We start from the raw sequence: 16,641 nt of genomic DNA, 5'->3' as shown, positions 1-16,641 counted from the left end.
CCACGGGCCACAATTCTTCCTATCCTAGTCGGCTCTAACAATTGGGGCCCATAATGATAGTTTGCATGAAAAATATAAAAGGCTTAAATTTCCATTTTAGCTCCAACTTATTAAGTTTAATCTAATCCATTTTTAATTTTGTTTCTAAATTAGAGTAATCTCAATTTAAGTTCAATTTAATTTAAAAATAAAAAAATAAAAAATTAAATTTCTTGATTTTTAAATTTAAATTAATAAATTAAAATTTAACCTAAAAATGAAAACAATAAACTTTTTATTTTTTATTTAAATTAATAAATTTAACTCATCAATTTTAATTTTTAAGTAAATTGAGTTTAAATTATAATTTTTAAATTAATTTAGATAAAAAAAATTACAAATGAATTAGCTCTAGATGAAATTGAACATTTTAGCTAATAGAAAATGCGGCATTGTCTCATTTATCTCGTTGACTGGGTTGAGCTTGAGAACTAAATCAGGTTCAAACATTACAACAATCAACTCAAATGAAGCCAAAGCTTAATATTTGGAGTTTATTTTACTCATTAAGTGTCATTTATTTTCATCAACTACATTTTATGTTACTAAAAGAAGTAGCTTTGATTCGTGAATTATTTAAATTCAACTCAAATACAATTGAATTAAGCTCAAGCTAGATTTTCAGTGATTTCAAGTTCAAATCTCACCAAAATATATAATTCTTTGCTCAATAAGAAAAAAAAAACTATAATTATCGACTCTAATGGTAAAAACTTAATTAAACATCTTTTTATGTAATTTAAAATATTTTTATTAAAAAATAGTTTATATTTAAAATTTATTGAAAATATGGACCGATCATTCATGATAAATAAATTTGGATCTATGTGATTATTTATTGTAATAATAAGAAAAAGAATCAAAACCAAATAGCATATAACTGCATGTTGCAGCCATGCAAAATTATATAAAATCTAAGGGTACATGGCTTTATAGAAGGGTGGGTTGCATTGCTATACTTAAATGACATAATTATTAGTCAAATGTGGCCTTGTTTTCCAAGTAATATAATTAAGAGTTGCAACACAAAACTATATAAGGTTAAAAGGCCTATTCCATCAATACACTTTTTTTTAAGCAAATTATAAGAAAGAAATGTGTAAAATAGGCACCATTTTTCAAAGAAAAATAATAAACATAAGAGGAAAGGGTGCACGTGTTTTGGTTTATTGGTTCTTAGCTTGTTAGAGACTCTCGTTCATTTTTCAATTGGTGGGACATCATTTTTCTGTAATTCAAGGTACACTTAGACTATGATTTATCTATGAACCTCATGATTATAAACATGTGATTACATAGTTGATTAATGAAATAAATATGGTGAAAACTCTATGACATTTTGTATGAACATGAGTTGCAATCCATGTAATTGAATCCATGTGTTGGATCTTTTATTTTTCTTCAAATTTTAATTTTGCATGGTATTTATCATAACTTAGTGATCCAGTATTTATCTCATAATATATAAAATTAAAAGAGTCGAATTTAAAGGTGGATGGAGAGAGAAAATAAAGCATAATAGTTGATAGAGGTGTGCAATTGGTCGGTTCGATTTCGAATAAAACTGAAAAAATTAGAGATTTAAACAATTGATATTTTAAACCAAATCAAAACGAAGTATTAAATGAACTGAATCAAACCAAATCAACATACCGTTAATCGGTTTTGAAATTCTATTTCTTTCATTTTCTTGCGGTTTCTATCAAGCCAAACAAGAAGAATTTTATTCCTTTTATCTTTGAAAATTCATTTTACTTTCTTTTATTTCAATCTCCTTCACCTCAATAAGATTACATGAAGAAAAGATTTTAAAAAAAAAATGAAGAAAACCCCCAAATCAGAAAATTTGCCATCGCACAATTACAACAAGCAACGATGAAAATGCAACGATGAAACGAAGCCACAATATAAACCTAAATCCTAACATAAACGCATGCCCAAACAATGAAACAAAGCCACAACAAAACAACAATAAGGGATTGCATGTATTACTAGATGAGTGCAAAAAGAAGACTTGATGATAGAATCAGCATAAACAAAGTATTGAGACATTGCGAAGAGGCACAAAGGCAAGGAGTCGGTATTCTCAGTAAGTAAATAACTAGTTGAGGTCAAGGTAAGTCGCACATAGAGAGAGAGCGCATATTAATTCTAACGTAGGCAAGGGAAGAAAATGGGAGAAGGCGACACTAGTAGTCGGGACTTTAGATTTGGGTAGACAATAACAATATATGGAGGATAATGGATTTAGTATTGAAATGGCGAAATCAAATGAGGAGATGGAATTAGATAAATGGGCTTTAGGTTTAGGTCGTTAAGGGAGTAAGAATGGACTGAGCTTTTAGTCAGTAGACATGGTTTATTTATAACATAAAAGAGAAAGAAACTTTTGGATGATATGTTTTTTTCTTTATTTTTTAATTTAAAAATTGAACCAAATCAAACACTAAACTTTTAAAAAATCCAAACTAAAATGGTCTGGTTTGATTTTTTTTATTATAATCATTATGTGCTCACCCATAGTGATTGAGAGGATGACAAAACAAAAAAAAAAGAATTTGGATTTTGATTTTGATTTCCATTGAATTTATTGGTTTTGATTATAAAATTAACGATTAATGAACTTATTAATTCTTCAATGAAAGATAATAAAGCCAAATCCATGAAATAAACCATAGTGATTCATTGCATAACTATTCAATTGTTTAAAGGTGTGTGAATTTATTTTACTGAGCAAAGAATTGAGTTTAATTGATGAAATTTAATAAATTCAATGATTTGATTGACACGAACTAAGTTTAGTGTCAAATTGGAAAATTTGATATTCGAGATAAGTAAACATCATGGAAGATTAGTGAACAATTTTAATGATGATGGAGTCAACTCAAAATATATATAGATTCCACTTAACTGACTTTTTTGTTTTTTTTTTTGGTTTTATAGGCTCATATTAGATTAAAACTGAGATCTTGCACAAAATAAGGAGGAAAAGAGCCCAAGCCCTAACGAAATTACAAATCAAGGTCAAAAAAAAAAAGCCTTAAACATCTAGGCTATCTAAACAATAAAATCGACCCATAAAACAAGCTCTAAAACGACCAAAAGGAGTACTGGCCGAAGGAGGAGGATGCCTGCATACCACGACCAGCAAGCAAACTTTTCCAGGGAAGCCAAACCCATTCAACGCACAAGGAAGCAACAAACAGATGCTTCCTATCACAACACCTTAGAAAAGCAAGCCAAAAAAAGGACTGCAAGAAAATAAGAATAACCTTAGTCCTGCAAACTAGCAAAGCGAAGATTGGGTAGAAACCTTCACCCACTAAAATCACAAGCCTCAGGCCAAGAAGAGTAAGGAAGCCATACATCATCATAGAACCCATGTTAGAAAGGCAGTGGTAGGTCTCTTTGACATCCTACTCGCGCCTTCCGGGATATCCCTATCTATGTTGGAGCCCAATGAGTTGCACACCAAAAGCTCCTCCCCTCCCTCTTATGCAAATTCACAAACACTGTTCTCATTTCCCTCTCACGCCACTTGCCTTTCTTATCCCCTCGACTCTACACGATGCAACCTCAGCTTACGCCAACGACGAAAAACTGTAAAATATGTCCAAAAATTTTCACTCCTTTCTCCTTCTCTGAATCTTCAATCCCCAATTACCTGTCTCTTCACTGATGTTACCTTCAATGGAACCTGGTTCTTTACGCGACAAATGCATTGCCCCTATCGCTCTTTTCTCTAGGGTTTCTACTTCTCTCTGCAACTTCTCTAAACGCACCGTTTCGTTACCATCAGTTCCTCAAAGGAATTTGTGCTCCGCTTCTACCCCCGATGCGTTTGGTGGCTAATTCTTGGAAGGATGATGAGAAGCGCACTACTAGTGGAGTTGTTGTGAGCAAGAAAGAGGACGAGGAGTTTCGGGATTTGAAATCTTGGATGCACGATAATGGAATGCCTCCTTGCAAAGTGGTTCTTCAAGAGAGACGCTCTCACGATGCTAAGCATAGGCCCATTCATTACATTGCCGCCAGTGAGGATCTTCAGGTGAAAGAATCATTCTTTATTCTTCTTATTCTTATTCTTCTTTAGAGCTTTGGTGAAGCTTTATAGGTGCAAGCTTACAGGCTGGCGATGTGGCGTTTTCGGTTCCGAATTCACTTGTTGTGACGCTTGAGAGTGTATTAGGAAACGAGGTCATTGTTGAGGTGCAGTTTCGCTTTTTAATGCTGTTTCTTTCTTTAGTTTTTCTCTAATTGAAATTTATTATTCGATTGGATGATTGACTTGGGGGTTTTATTAGTGATATTTTGCCTTTGCCAAAAAAAAATATTAGTGACATTTTGCATTGTTAATTCTTTGTTGAGAACTGGAGGCTTATAGATTTGAAATTGGTATCAAGTTGGACGGTGGTTTTAAATTTCATGGTTGTTTTCGTTTTCTAAAGAAACAAGAAACTATATTTTTTTTTCCTTTTGGTTTTTGAATTTTCAAAAACCATTGCTTGTCTTGATTTTCTATTTCTCTATCCTCTGTTGTTTGCCTCTTTTTGTTCCTTATTTTCACAACCAAGACTGATCTCAGCAAGTTATCACCCATTTGTATCACCGACAATGTTCAGGTGAGGTCAAATTGATGGTGCAAAATCCACAAAAGCCCAGCAATTATCTTTCCCCATGATTAACAATATTGACATGCATGCCTTCAAGATACCCAAGCCATGCCTGCAAAGCCAAGCGTTACCGTCTTCTCCATTGCCTCTAATTTAATAAAAAAGAAAAATAATGGAGAAAAATAATGGTTGAGATATCGAAGAACAGTGAACAGTTATCTTGAGAGAATAACAGGTACAGGGGAGAAATGAAATAGTGAGGTCCATAGAGAGGAAGGGTGCAGAAACATTGTCATTTCAATTGTGAAAATTAGAACAGCAATACAATAACCGTGATTTGTGGTTTTTTTTTTTTTATTTCATTTTCTGTTTTCAAAAAACAATTCAAGATAAGTGCTAAAAAAATAAATGAAACCCTTTCTACCAAATGGGTTTTATGTTTTCCTTAAAAAAAAAAGCTAGTGTTCCCGAATGCCCTCTTAGTTTTGTTTCTGTTATGCATTGCTCTCAGATTCCATAGATTCTATTCCGCATTCCCTGATAGTGCTTGGTGCTCGTGAATCTTTTTAATGGTTTTAGTTCTTTTATCTGCTTGGTCTTTCATACAGCAGAACTATTAACCACAAACAAATTGTTGGAGTTGGTATGCTTGGCACTGTATCTTATGTATGAGAAGAAGCAAGGAAAGAGGTCATTCTGGTATCCATATATAAGACAGCTTGATCGTCAACGGGGAAGAGGCCAGCTAGCTGTGGAATCCCCACTTCTGTGGTCAGAAGATGAATTGGCATACCTAACAGGTAGCCCGGCTAAGGTACTGGATGCTTGCACTCTCTTGGTTGTTGAATAATGGATTTTAGCATCACATGTTATTTGACTTGTACATTTTGATTTGATGGAATGCCCTCTAGTTTAATATGTTCTAAGACTACATTCTGTTGTTGGTGAAGTAGGCTGAAGTTCTTGCAAGGGCTGCTGGAATTAGAAGGGAATATGATGAGCTTGATACTGTCTGGTCATGGCTGGCTCTTTGTTTCAGGTTATAACCTTGTATAAGTGACTTGCTCTGAATAAGAGACTAGTGTTTGTTAATCAGAAATCTCTTCATAATATTTCCTTGCTTTTATGAAGGAGATTGAAGATTGGTATCTTTTGTGACATTCTTCTGATTACTTTATTTGCATTTTGCAGCAATACCCATATGACATGCCCACTGAAGCCTTGAGATTTTCAAACAAGCTTTTGTTGCAATTCAGTCCTGTGTAGTGCACTTGCAGGTAAAATTTGTTCTCTTCTCAATGACTCTTGTTAAATACCGAAATAATGGGTTTGTTACTCGATTATATGCAAAATGTTTGTCTTGTGTGATTTTCATGGTGGATGGATCCGTTTGGGTCAATTTGGTTGATAAAGTTGCATTTATTACAAGACAAGTCCTATTATATGCATTTTACTTTTAAGGCATGCCTCCCCTATGAAATGTGATTGGCAAAGGTGTTGTTATGATGCAAGATGATGCAATGTGAAGCTTAAATAGAACACCACTCACACAAATACACAATTATTTGAGAGAAAAGTAGAAAATGAATATACTGGAAATTATATTCATTAAAAACTAAACTTTAATACACGGAATTATGAGATATTTATAGAATTTTATCTCCTAAACCTAATAAGAATAGGAAACTATTAATTAGGAAGTTTAGATAAAATAAATTACAATAGGAATCCTAGATTAAATAGGGAAAAACTAAATCTTAATAGAAATAGGAAAATAAATAACAAATACTAATTAAAACAGGAAGAAACAAATCCCAACTAGAATGTTATTAAGGCGAGAGGCGACACTAAGGCTATAAGGTACCCTATGAGAGCCTCAGGCGAGAGTTGAGGTGAGGACCTTTTGAAGTGAGATGTGTGTGTGTGTAAAACATAAAAATATCATACTTTTAACTAGTTTAATAAGTAAAAAAGCATATTGAAAAGAAAAAAAATATTATTTGCACTATATGTAATATAGGAGAAATAGAAAGCAGAAAATATCATACTTGCCTGGTACCTTTAATAACACTGACTAGAATAGGAAAATACATTAAAATCCTAAATAGAATGGGAAATTATTTAAGTTCTAGATAGGGGTGAGCAGATTTTGGTTCAAACCGAAAAATCAAACCGAATCAATTCGGTTCAATCGGTTCAGTTTTAAAATTCAATTGGTTCGGTTGGGTTTTATATTTTAAAAATTTTTGTTATTTCGGTTTGGTTCGGTTTTTAAAAAAAATCGGTTAAACCGAACCGATTAGTAATTTATATATTCAAATCAAACTAAATCGAACCGAATTGATTTTTGAATTGATTTATTTTTATGGAGAATTTATGAATTATATTTAATTATATATATATATATATATATTATTTAATTTCATTGATTAATAGTTATTAGGTTCAAATCGAAGTCAAAATTAAACCAAATAACTTGAAAATCAAGTCTAAATTAAAAAATAAATCAAAAATCAAAACCAGTTGGTTTGAATCGAACCGAACCGAAATAGAGCGGTTCGGTTCGATTCAGTTTTTCATTCATTTCGGTTCGGTTCAGTTTCTAAAATATTTAATTCGGTTCGGTTTGAACCGAATACTACCCCTAATTCTAGATAGAGTAGGAAACTGAAAAGGGAAAAAACCTAATTGGAATAGGAAACATTAAAACTGAATAGGAAAAATTAAAAATAAAAATACAGCTTCCACATGAACATGCTCCACAATCCACATAAAGAGAGGTGCAAATGGCTACTTGTTTGATGAAAAATAATATCATCAATTAATCCATCTAAATTTCATTCTTGACTGCCTTGTGTGCCAAGTAGCTGAAAATGAGAATGATGATTTCTGGTGTCAAATCAACATGACTCAAAAAGTTAATTTTCTTGGATCTGATTAATTCATTAGGACTGATGCTTGATTTCTACAGGGTTAGTGAAGATGATTTGCCTACATCACAAACACAAACTAAATTGTGTGCTCTAAATATTATTCCTTGCAGAAACTGAGCAATATCATTATGCCATTTGAGTTGCTTATCTGAATGTGATATGGCTCAGTTTCTCATAATATGCTGACCTCTTTTGCTTTCCTATGTCTACTACCTTATGTTTTATGTGACTGTTTCTGAAATAAGACATTCATCAGGTGATGCACTGTTGTGTGCAGAAAGTTAGTTTGGCTCGGAGATTTGCTTTCGTTCCACTTGGACCCCCTTTGCTAGCTTACAGGAGCAACTGCAATGTTAAGTGCTGTTGTTGGTGCTGTACAACTAGTGGTTGTGGTTGATCGACCATACGAGGCTGGGGAACCCATTGTTGTCTGGTACGTCATTGCTAGCCCCAATTTCTTGTTCTCTGGAGGGCCTTTGTATTGTTCCATTGTGAAATTGAAGTTAGTTTTGTTTTTTTTTTTTTTTTTTTTTTGTCCTGGTGTGGACCACAACCTAATTCAAAATTGCTTATAAATTATGGTTTTGTTGATGAAGATAATTGCTATGACCGTATTGTGTTCTTGATTGCTGTGTTTTATCTGTATTTTTTCACCTCCAACTCCAAGTCAATGATGTTTATATTGCAACATGTACTGTATGCTTCAGGCAGCACTCAACACTGAGGATCCTCAATATCAAGACAAAAGAATGGTTGCTCAAAGAGATGGCAGACTCTCAGTACAAGTTTTTCGAGTATGAATACTTCTCTGGCAATGAAGGTTTGCATATGGTTCCTTCCTATTGAATCTTTTAATGAGTCTATCTCAGATATGCTTCCTTATTTGCGATTGGGCTATGTATCAGATCCTTCTATGATGCAAACTGTTATTTCTTCTCAAGGTCCAATTTGTCCTGTAAGTTTATCTTTATTGAGTTATATGACACGATTACTTTGGATATTATTTGCTTCTTGATTTATTTTTATTAAAAAATTGAGATTTATGTTTATTATTTACTCACAAACTCTGGTTGATTGAAGTTCCACTCAAATTATTTTTAAACTAATATTGCCATGACTCAACCCTCAGAAAGTGGGGAGCCTTGTGTACCAGGGATTTCCTTTTTGATGGTTACAATAATATAGAAATGTTTCATGAGATAACCTTACTGAGTCAACATTTCTAGAAGAGAAAAGTTTTGTTCAATATTTATGTGGTAAAGATAAGGTAACTTAATGATTTTATAATGCCTATAACCCTGGAGACCTTCAAATAATGCAGTGCCTTGTGGGAAATTGCTTTGCTTCGCTCATCTTTCTGAGATTTTACTCTGTAATTTAATTGGGTATAGGTGAGCCTTGTATGGAACGATCTGTGTTGGATCAGCTTGTGGATTATTTCAAGGGACGCCTGGCTGGTTATCCCACTAGCTTGAGTGCTATATGAGATTTCTTGATTGTCGAATCATTATCTACTGTTGACAGAGATTTACTCTTCTTTTTGTTTGGCTACATTAGTTGGCAGATCATAACTTGAACCCTAAAATATAAGTTGCTACTCAGATGGTTAGATTGGAAAAGAAAATTCTAAATGCATGTCTGCAGGCAACATTGGATCTAATAAACCAGTTACCTGATCATACTGTCTCTCCATGGCCAGCTCCTTGTGCCCCTATATTGAAATGAAGAAAAGGCATCTCTCTCTCTCTCTCTCTCTCTCTCTCTCTAACACGCACACATACTCTCATGCATTGATATTTCTTCTTTGATTGTCTATTACAATGATGTTAATTTGGATAAAATCCAGCAGAAATCATTAATTGCCTTGTGGAACTACTTTGAAATGCTTGGGAACATGGTTTCTCTGCAAAAATATGGATGAGGTCAGTGGAATGAAGCCCACAAATGGTAAAGTTTTACTGCTTTCATGGCTACATTGAGCTGTGATAGTAAAAATATGACTTTAGTGACTTAAAAATTATTGAAGTTTAATTTAAAATGTGGATATAGTATATTTTGGATCATTTTTTCAAATGTACCTAGCATTTTAAATTTTTTTAATCCAAGAAATGATGTTAGAAACTAATAAATAAAAGATGAAAAAAAACTGTTGATATTTTATAGAGAGCCTGACGCCTTGAAAATATTGAGTGTGGTCAAAAACCTAAAACATTGGTGGTTTGGATTGTGGTGAATGGATTTAGAAAAAGGAATTATAATTATTAGTCCTATTATGGTCTAATAAAATTTTCCACTTGTATAAAATGATGATGTTATGTTTGGAAGACAAATACTGATATGGTGATTCCTTGCTGAACAAAAGTTGTCTGCAATTTATGGTGAAAAGAAAGGTGTCCTTGTTTTAATGTTCCTGATGTCCTTTTCTTACTGTTCCTAATAATTGCAACTTTTGAACTATTAAGAGATTAGGAAAAAGAAAGAAAGGGCTGCATAAAATTTTAGCAAGGATTTAGTGGAATATAAGCTAGTTTTGTTGTATGTTCTTAGTTAATAAGCCTTTCTTGTTTTGCAGGTTTATTTGAATTGGGTACCCCGTAAGGCAGCGGATGAGAGAGTGACCTTTTAAGAGGATAGCATTTCATTTTCCATTCAAGTGATTGGAAGCTGTGGGTTCCTTGTTTATTTCACGTTCATCAGCCTAGACTAACCCCAACTTCTTTGTCTGTTAATCATATATTCACTTGTTTGTTCTATAATTCTTTGGGATGGTGATATCAGTCTCTGTAAAGGTGAGCAAATATTGTCTTTGTAAAGGGTGAGCGAATATCTGGAAAAAGAAAGACAGACTAGCATAGCTATGTGAGGTCTATGGTTAATTTGGCTATTCATGAATATTTGGCGATTTGTAAATGTGGAAATGGACTTACCAGCTTAACTGAACGTTGTTTCTGGAATCTGCGTATCTGAGTAGAACATTTTTTTTAAACTAGATTTGTCCTAATTCGAATTTTTGCTGAGTTTTTTTCTTAGAAGTCTTGAACTATTGGAGGTCTTAGGTTGATTCTTGATTATAACAATCGTACACACTACGTTCCTTGAATACTATGCATTGAGGTCGCACATTTACATGTTGAGATATGATTTGCAGGTGCAGCCAGGGACCACTTAAGCAAATATGAATCCTTAGTAGCAATATAGCAATACTTGATTTGCGCAATGCTCGTGCAATCTCGATTATCGAGCATTTGATATGGTGGTAGCTACTGTAGGTTTTTTTTTTTTTTTTAAACAGTAGATTATGATGAATTGAATCAAGCCTTTTCTTTCCAGCCTTTCAAAACCTCTTTGCCTTCTCATCCATTGGTCTATAATTATATCTCGAGCTTTGGTTAAACGTACCCAGCTAGCTGTTACTCATTTCTCTTGTTCCTGAGCAATGATGATCAAATTGTTCGCAAGTACACAATTACACTCGATATGGGAGTTGGGTTTTGGCACTGCAGGCAAAGCTTTTCATCATCAGAAACAACCTGAAACAGTGAAGAATTTATAGGGTATTTGTTGCTGCTAAAGGCCAAATCAATTATGTGATCCAATGGAAACAAAATTTGCTCATATACCAGTTATGAAAATCTATAGTATTTGAAAATTTTCAATTGAATTTTTTAAAAATAAAATAAAATTTTAAAACTAAATATTACTTTGTCATAAAAATAAATAGCAAAAACAACCAAATCTTCTTTTTTCCACCATTCAGCTCATGCGAGTTTTGCTGTAGTATTCAAAAACTTTTAAATATTTTAATATTATTTCACTCCATATCATCTTCTTAAACCTTTCTCTCTCCTTCTGATCTCTTTACAAAAAAATTGGGTAGTGCTGCTACGATCCAAACTCCAAGGGGCAGCCCAACCAGAAAGCCCAGAAAATTAATTGGCGAGAAAAAGATAGGAAGGGAGAGTATATGATTCATATTTACCAGTCTTCTTCTTCTTCTTGTGCTTTTCATTCGGATCTCTGAGCTACGGCTGCTCGTTTGACTGATTCCATCTCCAATCTCATCCCGTAAGTTCACTGCGCCATTTCGCTTTCTATTTGATCCTTTTCTACTCTTATTTTTCGATCTATGAACCATGCTAGGGTCTACATGCCCTTCAATGTATATGCGTTTATACCCTTTTTATGTGCCGTCGCTCGCCTGTTAGCCGCTAGTTTCTTCGAGGACCATAGAAGATCGTTGTATTAGTTAGTTTCGAGAATATTGAAGTTATGTTTGCTGCAATTGAGATTTGTTTGGATAATGTGATTTTTCAGTTGAATGATTTTTGCCATCGAAAGTTTGGTATTTTTGTTTTTGGGTATTCATTTGTATGTCTAATTATGTTTATATATGTGTTTGTTTTTGGATTGATTCAGCTAAAAGCATACGCAATTATGTTCTGATGGTTTTCCATGGTCGTGAGTTATGTGTTTGTTTTGTTTCTTTTGAGGGTAAAAAGAAAGTTATTGTTTCTATGAATTGTGGTAATTTGGAGATGTTTGGAAGTGAGGCTTTATGGTTATTCATCGAATTTGTGTCTTTTGTGCTGGTATGGGAGTGTTAGTGTTCTGATGTTTGAAAGTGATGATAAGTCTGATTTTGGGAATTGATTGTAAGAACTAAAAGATGGGACTGGCGAAGCTAATATTTTGTATGGTTTTCTATTTCGGCTAGTAAAAAATTATGCTTTGAGGATATCTTAATATGGAATTAGAAATTATAATCTAAATATGCTTATACAGATTTTGGAGTATAATTTTTACCGTGTTTTCTTTCAAGTCATCATCCTCCCTGGGTACAAAAAGGATAGAATTGATGGGGATGTTCTTTTTTCCTCCTTCCTATGGATGTTGAATGTCTCACCTTTTTTTTTTAAAAAAATATTTGCTTGTGCTTGACTCTTTGTGGTAAGCTACAATTGAGCTAGGGTTGCAATTGGTTTGGTCTGATTTAGCAGTTTTATGAATGTGTGAACGCTTGACCCACTTATTAATGAGCTTGAAAAATTTTACTATGAACCTTAACCATACATATATATATCAGCACTATCCTGATTCATCTGGCCTATTTATTCCACATATCTTGCATTTTAATTCTTGTAAAATGGTATAGGATAATAGTTCCTTGGGTCTAGAGAGGCAAACTGAATCCAGACCCTGAAATCTTATGGGCAGGTTTGGGTAGAATTACGTGTTGAGTCAAATTCTTACTTCAAAATTGCACAGTTATCTTCTTGAGTTTTGTTTATATTCATTTATAGTTATCTGTGATTCATTGCAGAAATATTCACTGAAATGGCTGGAGGAGGATTCATCCACCAGCTTTTGAGGAGGAAGCTTCAGCCACACTCTGCTGTAAGAATTCTCTTCCACCTTTTCACTTTGATGTTTAATCTTAGTTTCATATGCTTCATCAGTAGCTCATGGTGGTATATATGTTTGTCTGAGTGAGATCATATGGGATGGTTCCTGCCTCCCTTTCCACACTCCCCCTCCCCACAACCGAAAAAAAAAAATAAATCTTGTCTGTGACTGATTTCCAGTGCTCATGTTTTAATGCTATGGACTGCAATTTCTGCATTTTGCGAAGTGGCAAACTTCGCATACTTCTACATTTGCATCTTGGGAGCAAAATATCTCTTGTTAATAGATTGTACGTATTATTTTACAGGCATCTCCATTTTTATCTATCTTTACTTCAAAGAAAGTTCATGATGACACTGGATCAGTGGGTATGAAGTCCCTAAGAACATTTGCGCTCCTTGGAGCTGGCCTTTCTGGGTTTCTTAGTTTCGCAACTGTAGCATCTGCTGATGAGGCTGAACACGGCTTAGAATGTCCGAGCTATCCTTGGCCTCACAAAGGCATTCTCAGTTCATATGACCATGCATCGTGAGTAGTATGATTTTACCATCTTTTGCCATAGAAATTGTGCTTGGGCACACAATTCCACTCAATGCTTGATAGCTATAATTTCAGTCGAGTCATATGCACAAATTTCTTCCCCATGATCACAGGCTGTCCTTTGTCTATATTTGCCTGTAATGTCTTCAATGTGAACCATAATACTGATACATACTATTTGTAGAATACATGCGATTATTCTATAAAATTGGACTATTTTTTTCTGCTATTAATTAGTTTCTTCTATGCTATCAACAGGATGGGAAACAATCTTGAACTTGGTTTTGATTTGCTGTTTGTTTTTTCACTTTCTCTTTCTGTTTTATGGTGTTGGTTTCATATCCATAAAAATGGGATACAAGGGCCTTCTCAGTGGAACATGGATATTAAACTTTTTCGCTCTGGAGCATGGATGTTCTACTGTTTGTAGATTAAATGTGAAGTGTCTAATGTAGTAATTTTTCATGGCAGGATTCGCCGTGGTCACCAAGTTTACCAGGAAGTGTGTGCATCTTGCCACTCCATGTCTTTGATATCATATCGTGATTTGGTAGGTGTTGCATATACAGAAGAGGAGGTGAAAGCAATGGCAGCTGAGATTGAGGTAGTTGATGGGCCCAACGATGAGGGTGAGATGTTTACTCGTCCTGGTAAACTCAGTGATCGTTTTCCTCAGCCATATGCAAATGAACAAGCGGCCAGATTTGCTAATGGAGGGGCTTATCCTCCTGATTTAAGTCTTATTACGAAAGTAAATCATAACTCCTTGTTAAGAATTTTTTGGAAGTTTCAATGGTGTGTTCTAGAATTTCCTAACTTCTTGTTCTTGCAGGCTCGTCACAATGGTCAGAATTATGTTTTTGCTCTTTTAACTGGTTACCATGATCCTCCTGCTGGTGTTTCAGTAAGTGTTGCCTTATTCTTTTTACGGCATGCTTTCGTAAACTATAAGAATTTAACTTTATAGCCCTGGAAAAATACAGGTTGCAATTGTATACAAATACCTTTCATGATGTGTTGAAGGAAAATTTCTAGTTTGATATACTCTATAGAGAATTGGTAGATTTCTGTCGCAGCTTAAGTTCTCAAGAAAAAAGCTTTGATATAATACAGTTTGCACTTCTCTTTTGTTGAGCATGCCGGTTTTAATTCCGTTGCGTCTTTGGAGGAAGGTTGGCTGGTCCTGGATGTGTCTGCTAAACTTATTAATTCTTAGGCTCCTCGTTTCATGAAAAATAACTTATATATGAAAATTGTTTTTTAAAACAATGTTTCCATGAAAATTGTTTTTTAAAACAATGTTTCCATGAAAATATTTTTCATTGCTTGGTTGCAGTGTTAAACTAATGGTATATATTTATATTATGGATGTATAAGTGTTTTCATATTTCAATAAGATTGTTAAAGTCCAGAAAATGACTTCCTTTTTTGAAAAAAAAGAAGTTATTTTCCTTAAAAACAGGTTTAATTTTTTCTTTGATCAGAAAAATATTTTTCGTTGATCCATGTCTTGAGTGCCTCAAATACTAGAAAATGCAAAAAATATTTTTTAGAAAAATATTTTACACAAAACAAATGGAGCCTTAATTTCATTAATCTCTTTAAGTTTCACAGTTAAGAATGTGATTTGAATTCCTTTTTCTCCATGTATAAAATTGCTTTGTCCTGTTTCTATCATACTTCTGTGGTGGGCCATTTCTCTCAAATGTCGCTGCCCTATGGTAAGTCAGGAACTTCATCATTAAGCATATTTGTGCCTGTGGAAAATTAGATGTATCTTTCATTTTACAATTATAGACTAAATGTTTCTTTTTTCACAATAATTATTTATTGTTCTTCGTTCTAACCTGAAATAAATTTTAAAACAATGAAATATGGTATAGATCAGAGAGGGGTTGCATTACAATCCTTACTTTCCTGGGGGAGCTATTGCCATGCCTAAAATGCTGAATGATGGTGCCGTTGAGTATGAAGATGGTACCCCTGCAACAGAAGCACAGGTTGGTGTAGTTTGGTTCTTTGTATTTATTACTTTTATGAGGAAGAACATATCTGCTAGATTAGATTACACTGGTCTCTGGGGTCTAGCTAAGTCACTTCAATATTTTTTGTGGTGCAGATGGGAAAAGATGTTGTAACGTTCTTATCATGGGCAGCAGAGCCAGAAATGGAAGAAAGGAAATTGGTATTTTTGGCTTCCAATTATGTTTTTATTGCCTGATCATTTAGAGTTTATCGTACCTGACTCGATATTCCTTCCAATGCAGATGGGTTTTAAGTGGATATTTGTACTCTCACTGGCATTACTTCAGGCTGCATATTACCGGCGATTGAAGTGGTCAGTTCTCAAGTCTCGCAGGCTAGTTGTTGACGTCGTCAACTAAGCTTCCGTCTGGTTTCTCTCATTCCAATGATTATGTGTGGACTTGAAATTGGCAATAATTGCTTTTGTCAGAAAACTAGGCTTCTGCCGGTGGACATATTGTAATGGTGATGGAGTCACCTGCGGAGTCTTTTTTTTGTTGAATTGAGGAAGATAATAAGCTATTCTCCATGTAGGCAACATGAATTTTGTTAGATTGATTTTTTTAAAAAAAAAAAAAAAAAAAAAAAAAAAAAAAAAAACCTCTGAAGTGATATGGTCGTCTGCTTCAATTGCAATCTTTATTGCTATTATCGATAATTTTTTTTTCAAAAAAAAAAAAAAAAAAAAATATATATATATATATATATATATATTGTAGTGGAAACCATAGAAATCGCAAGCAATATTAGTTCGGATTAATTATTAAAAAAATATAAAAAGAAAAATTATTTACCAGTCTAATGTCAATTTTAAAATAATGTTTTGCTTAATAAAATGCTGTTGAAAAATGAGTTTTTTCAATTTGTCAAATTAATAATTTTTTTTAAGAAAGTGCAATTATGTGCTTTTAAAGACATCTTAATAATATTTTTTAAAACGCGTAATTATATATTTTTAAAAATGTCATTGTCAATAGCATTTTTAAACATTTTTAAAAATACAAAGCAATATATTTTTTAAAATATCAAGAGGAGAAACATTTTCAGAAGCATATAAAATAAGATATAGAATTATTTAAATGTGTATA

The 16,641-nt window shown here is 33.5% G+C and overlaps 1 protein-coding gene and 1 pseudogene across 1 annotated transcript; both read left to right on the top strand.

Moving 5' to 3' along the window:
- The first annotated feature begins 3,142 nt into the window (after nt 1-3,142).
- LOC110662871 (uncharacterized) lies at nt 3,143-9,295 on the top strand (annotated as a pseudogene).
- Nucleotides 9,296-11,408: 2,113 nt separating this feature from the next.
- LOC110662870 (cytochrome c1-2, heme protein, mitochondrial) lies at nt 11,409-16,105 on the top strand. The gene is made up of 8 exons (XM_021822013.2): nt 11,409-11,650; nt 12,906-12,979; nt 13,296-13,516; nt 14,000-14,279; nt 14,361-14,432; nt 15,412-15,528; nt 15,648-15,713; nt 15,796-16,105. The coding sequence occupies exons 2-8, from the start codon at nt 12,920-12,922 to the stop codon at nt 15,910-15,912; spliced, it is 933 nt and encodes a 310-aa protein (XP_021677705.1). The 5' UTR covers nt 11,409-11,650; nt 12,906-12,919; the 3' UTR covers nt 15,913-16,105.
- The last annotated feature ends 536 nt before the right edge of the window (nt 16,106-16,641 follow it).

This window comes from Hevea brasiliensis, chromosome 18, assembly GCF_030052815.1.
Source record: "Hevea brasiliensis isolate MT/VB/25A 57/8 chromosome 18, ASM3005281v1, whole genome shotgun sequence".
In the NCBI taxonomy this organism is placed as follows: Eukaryota; Viridiplantae; Streptophyta; class Magnoliopsida; order Malpighiales; family Euphorbiaceae; genus Hevea; species Hevea brasiliensis.
This window is presented reverse-complemented; position numbering and strand designations above follow the sequence as displayed.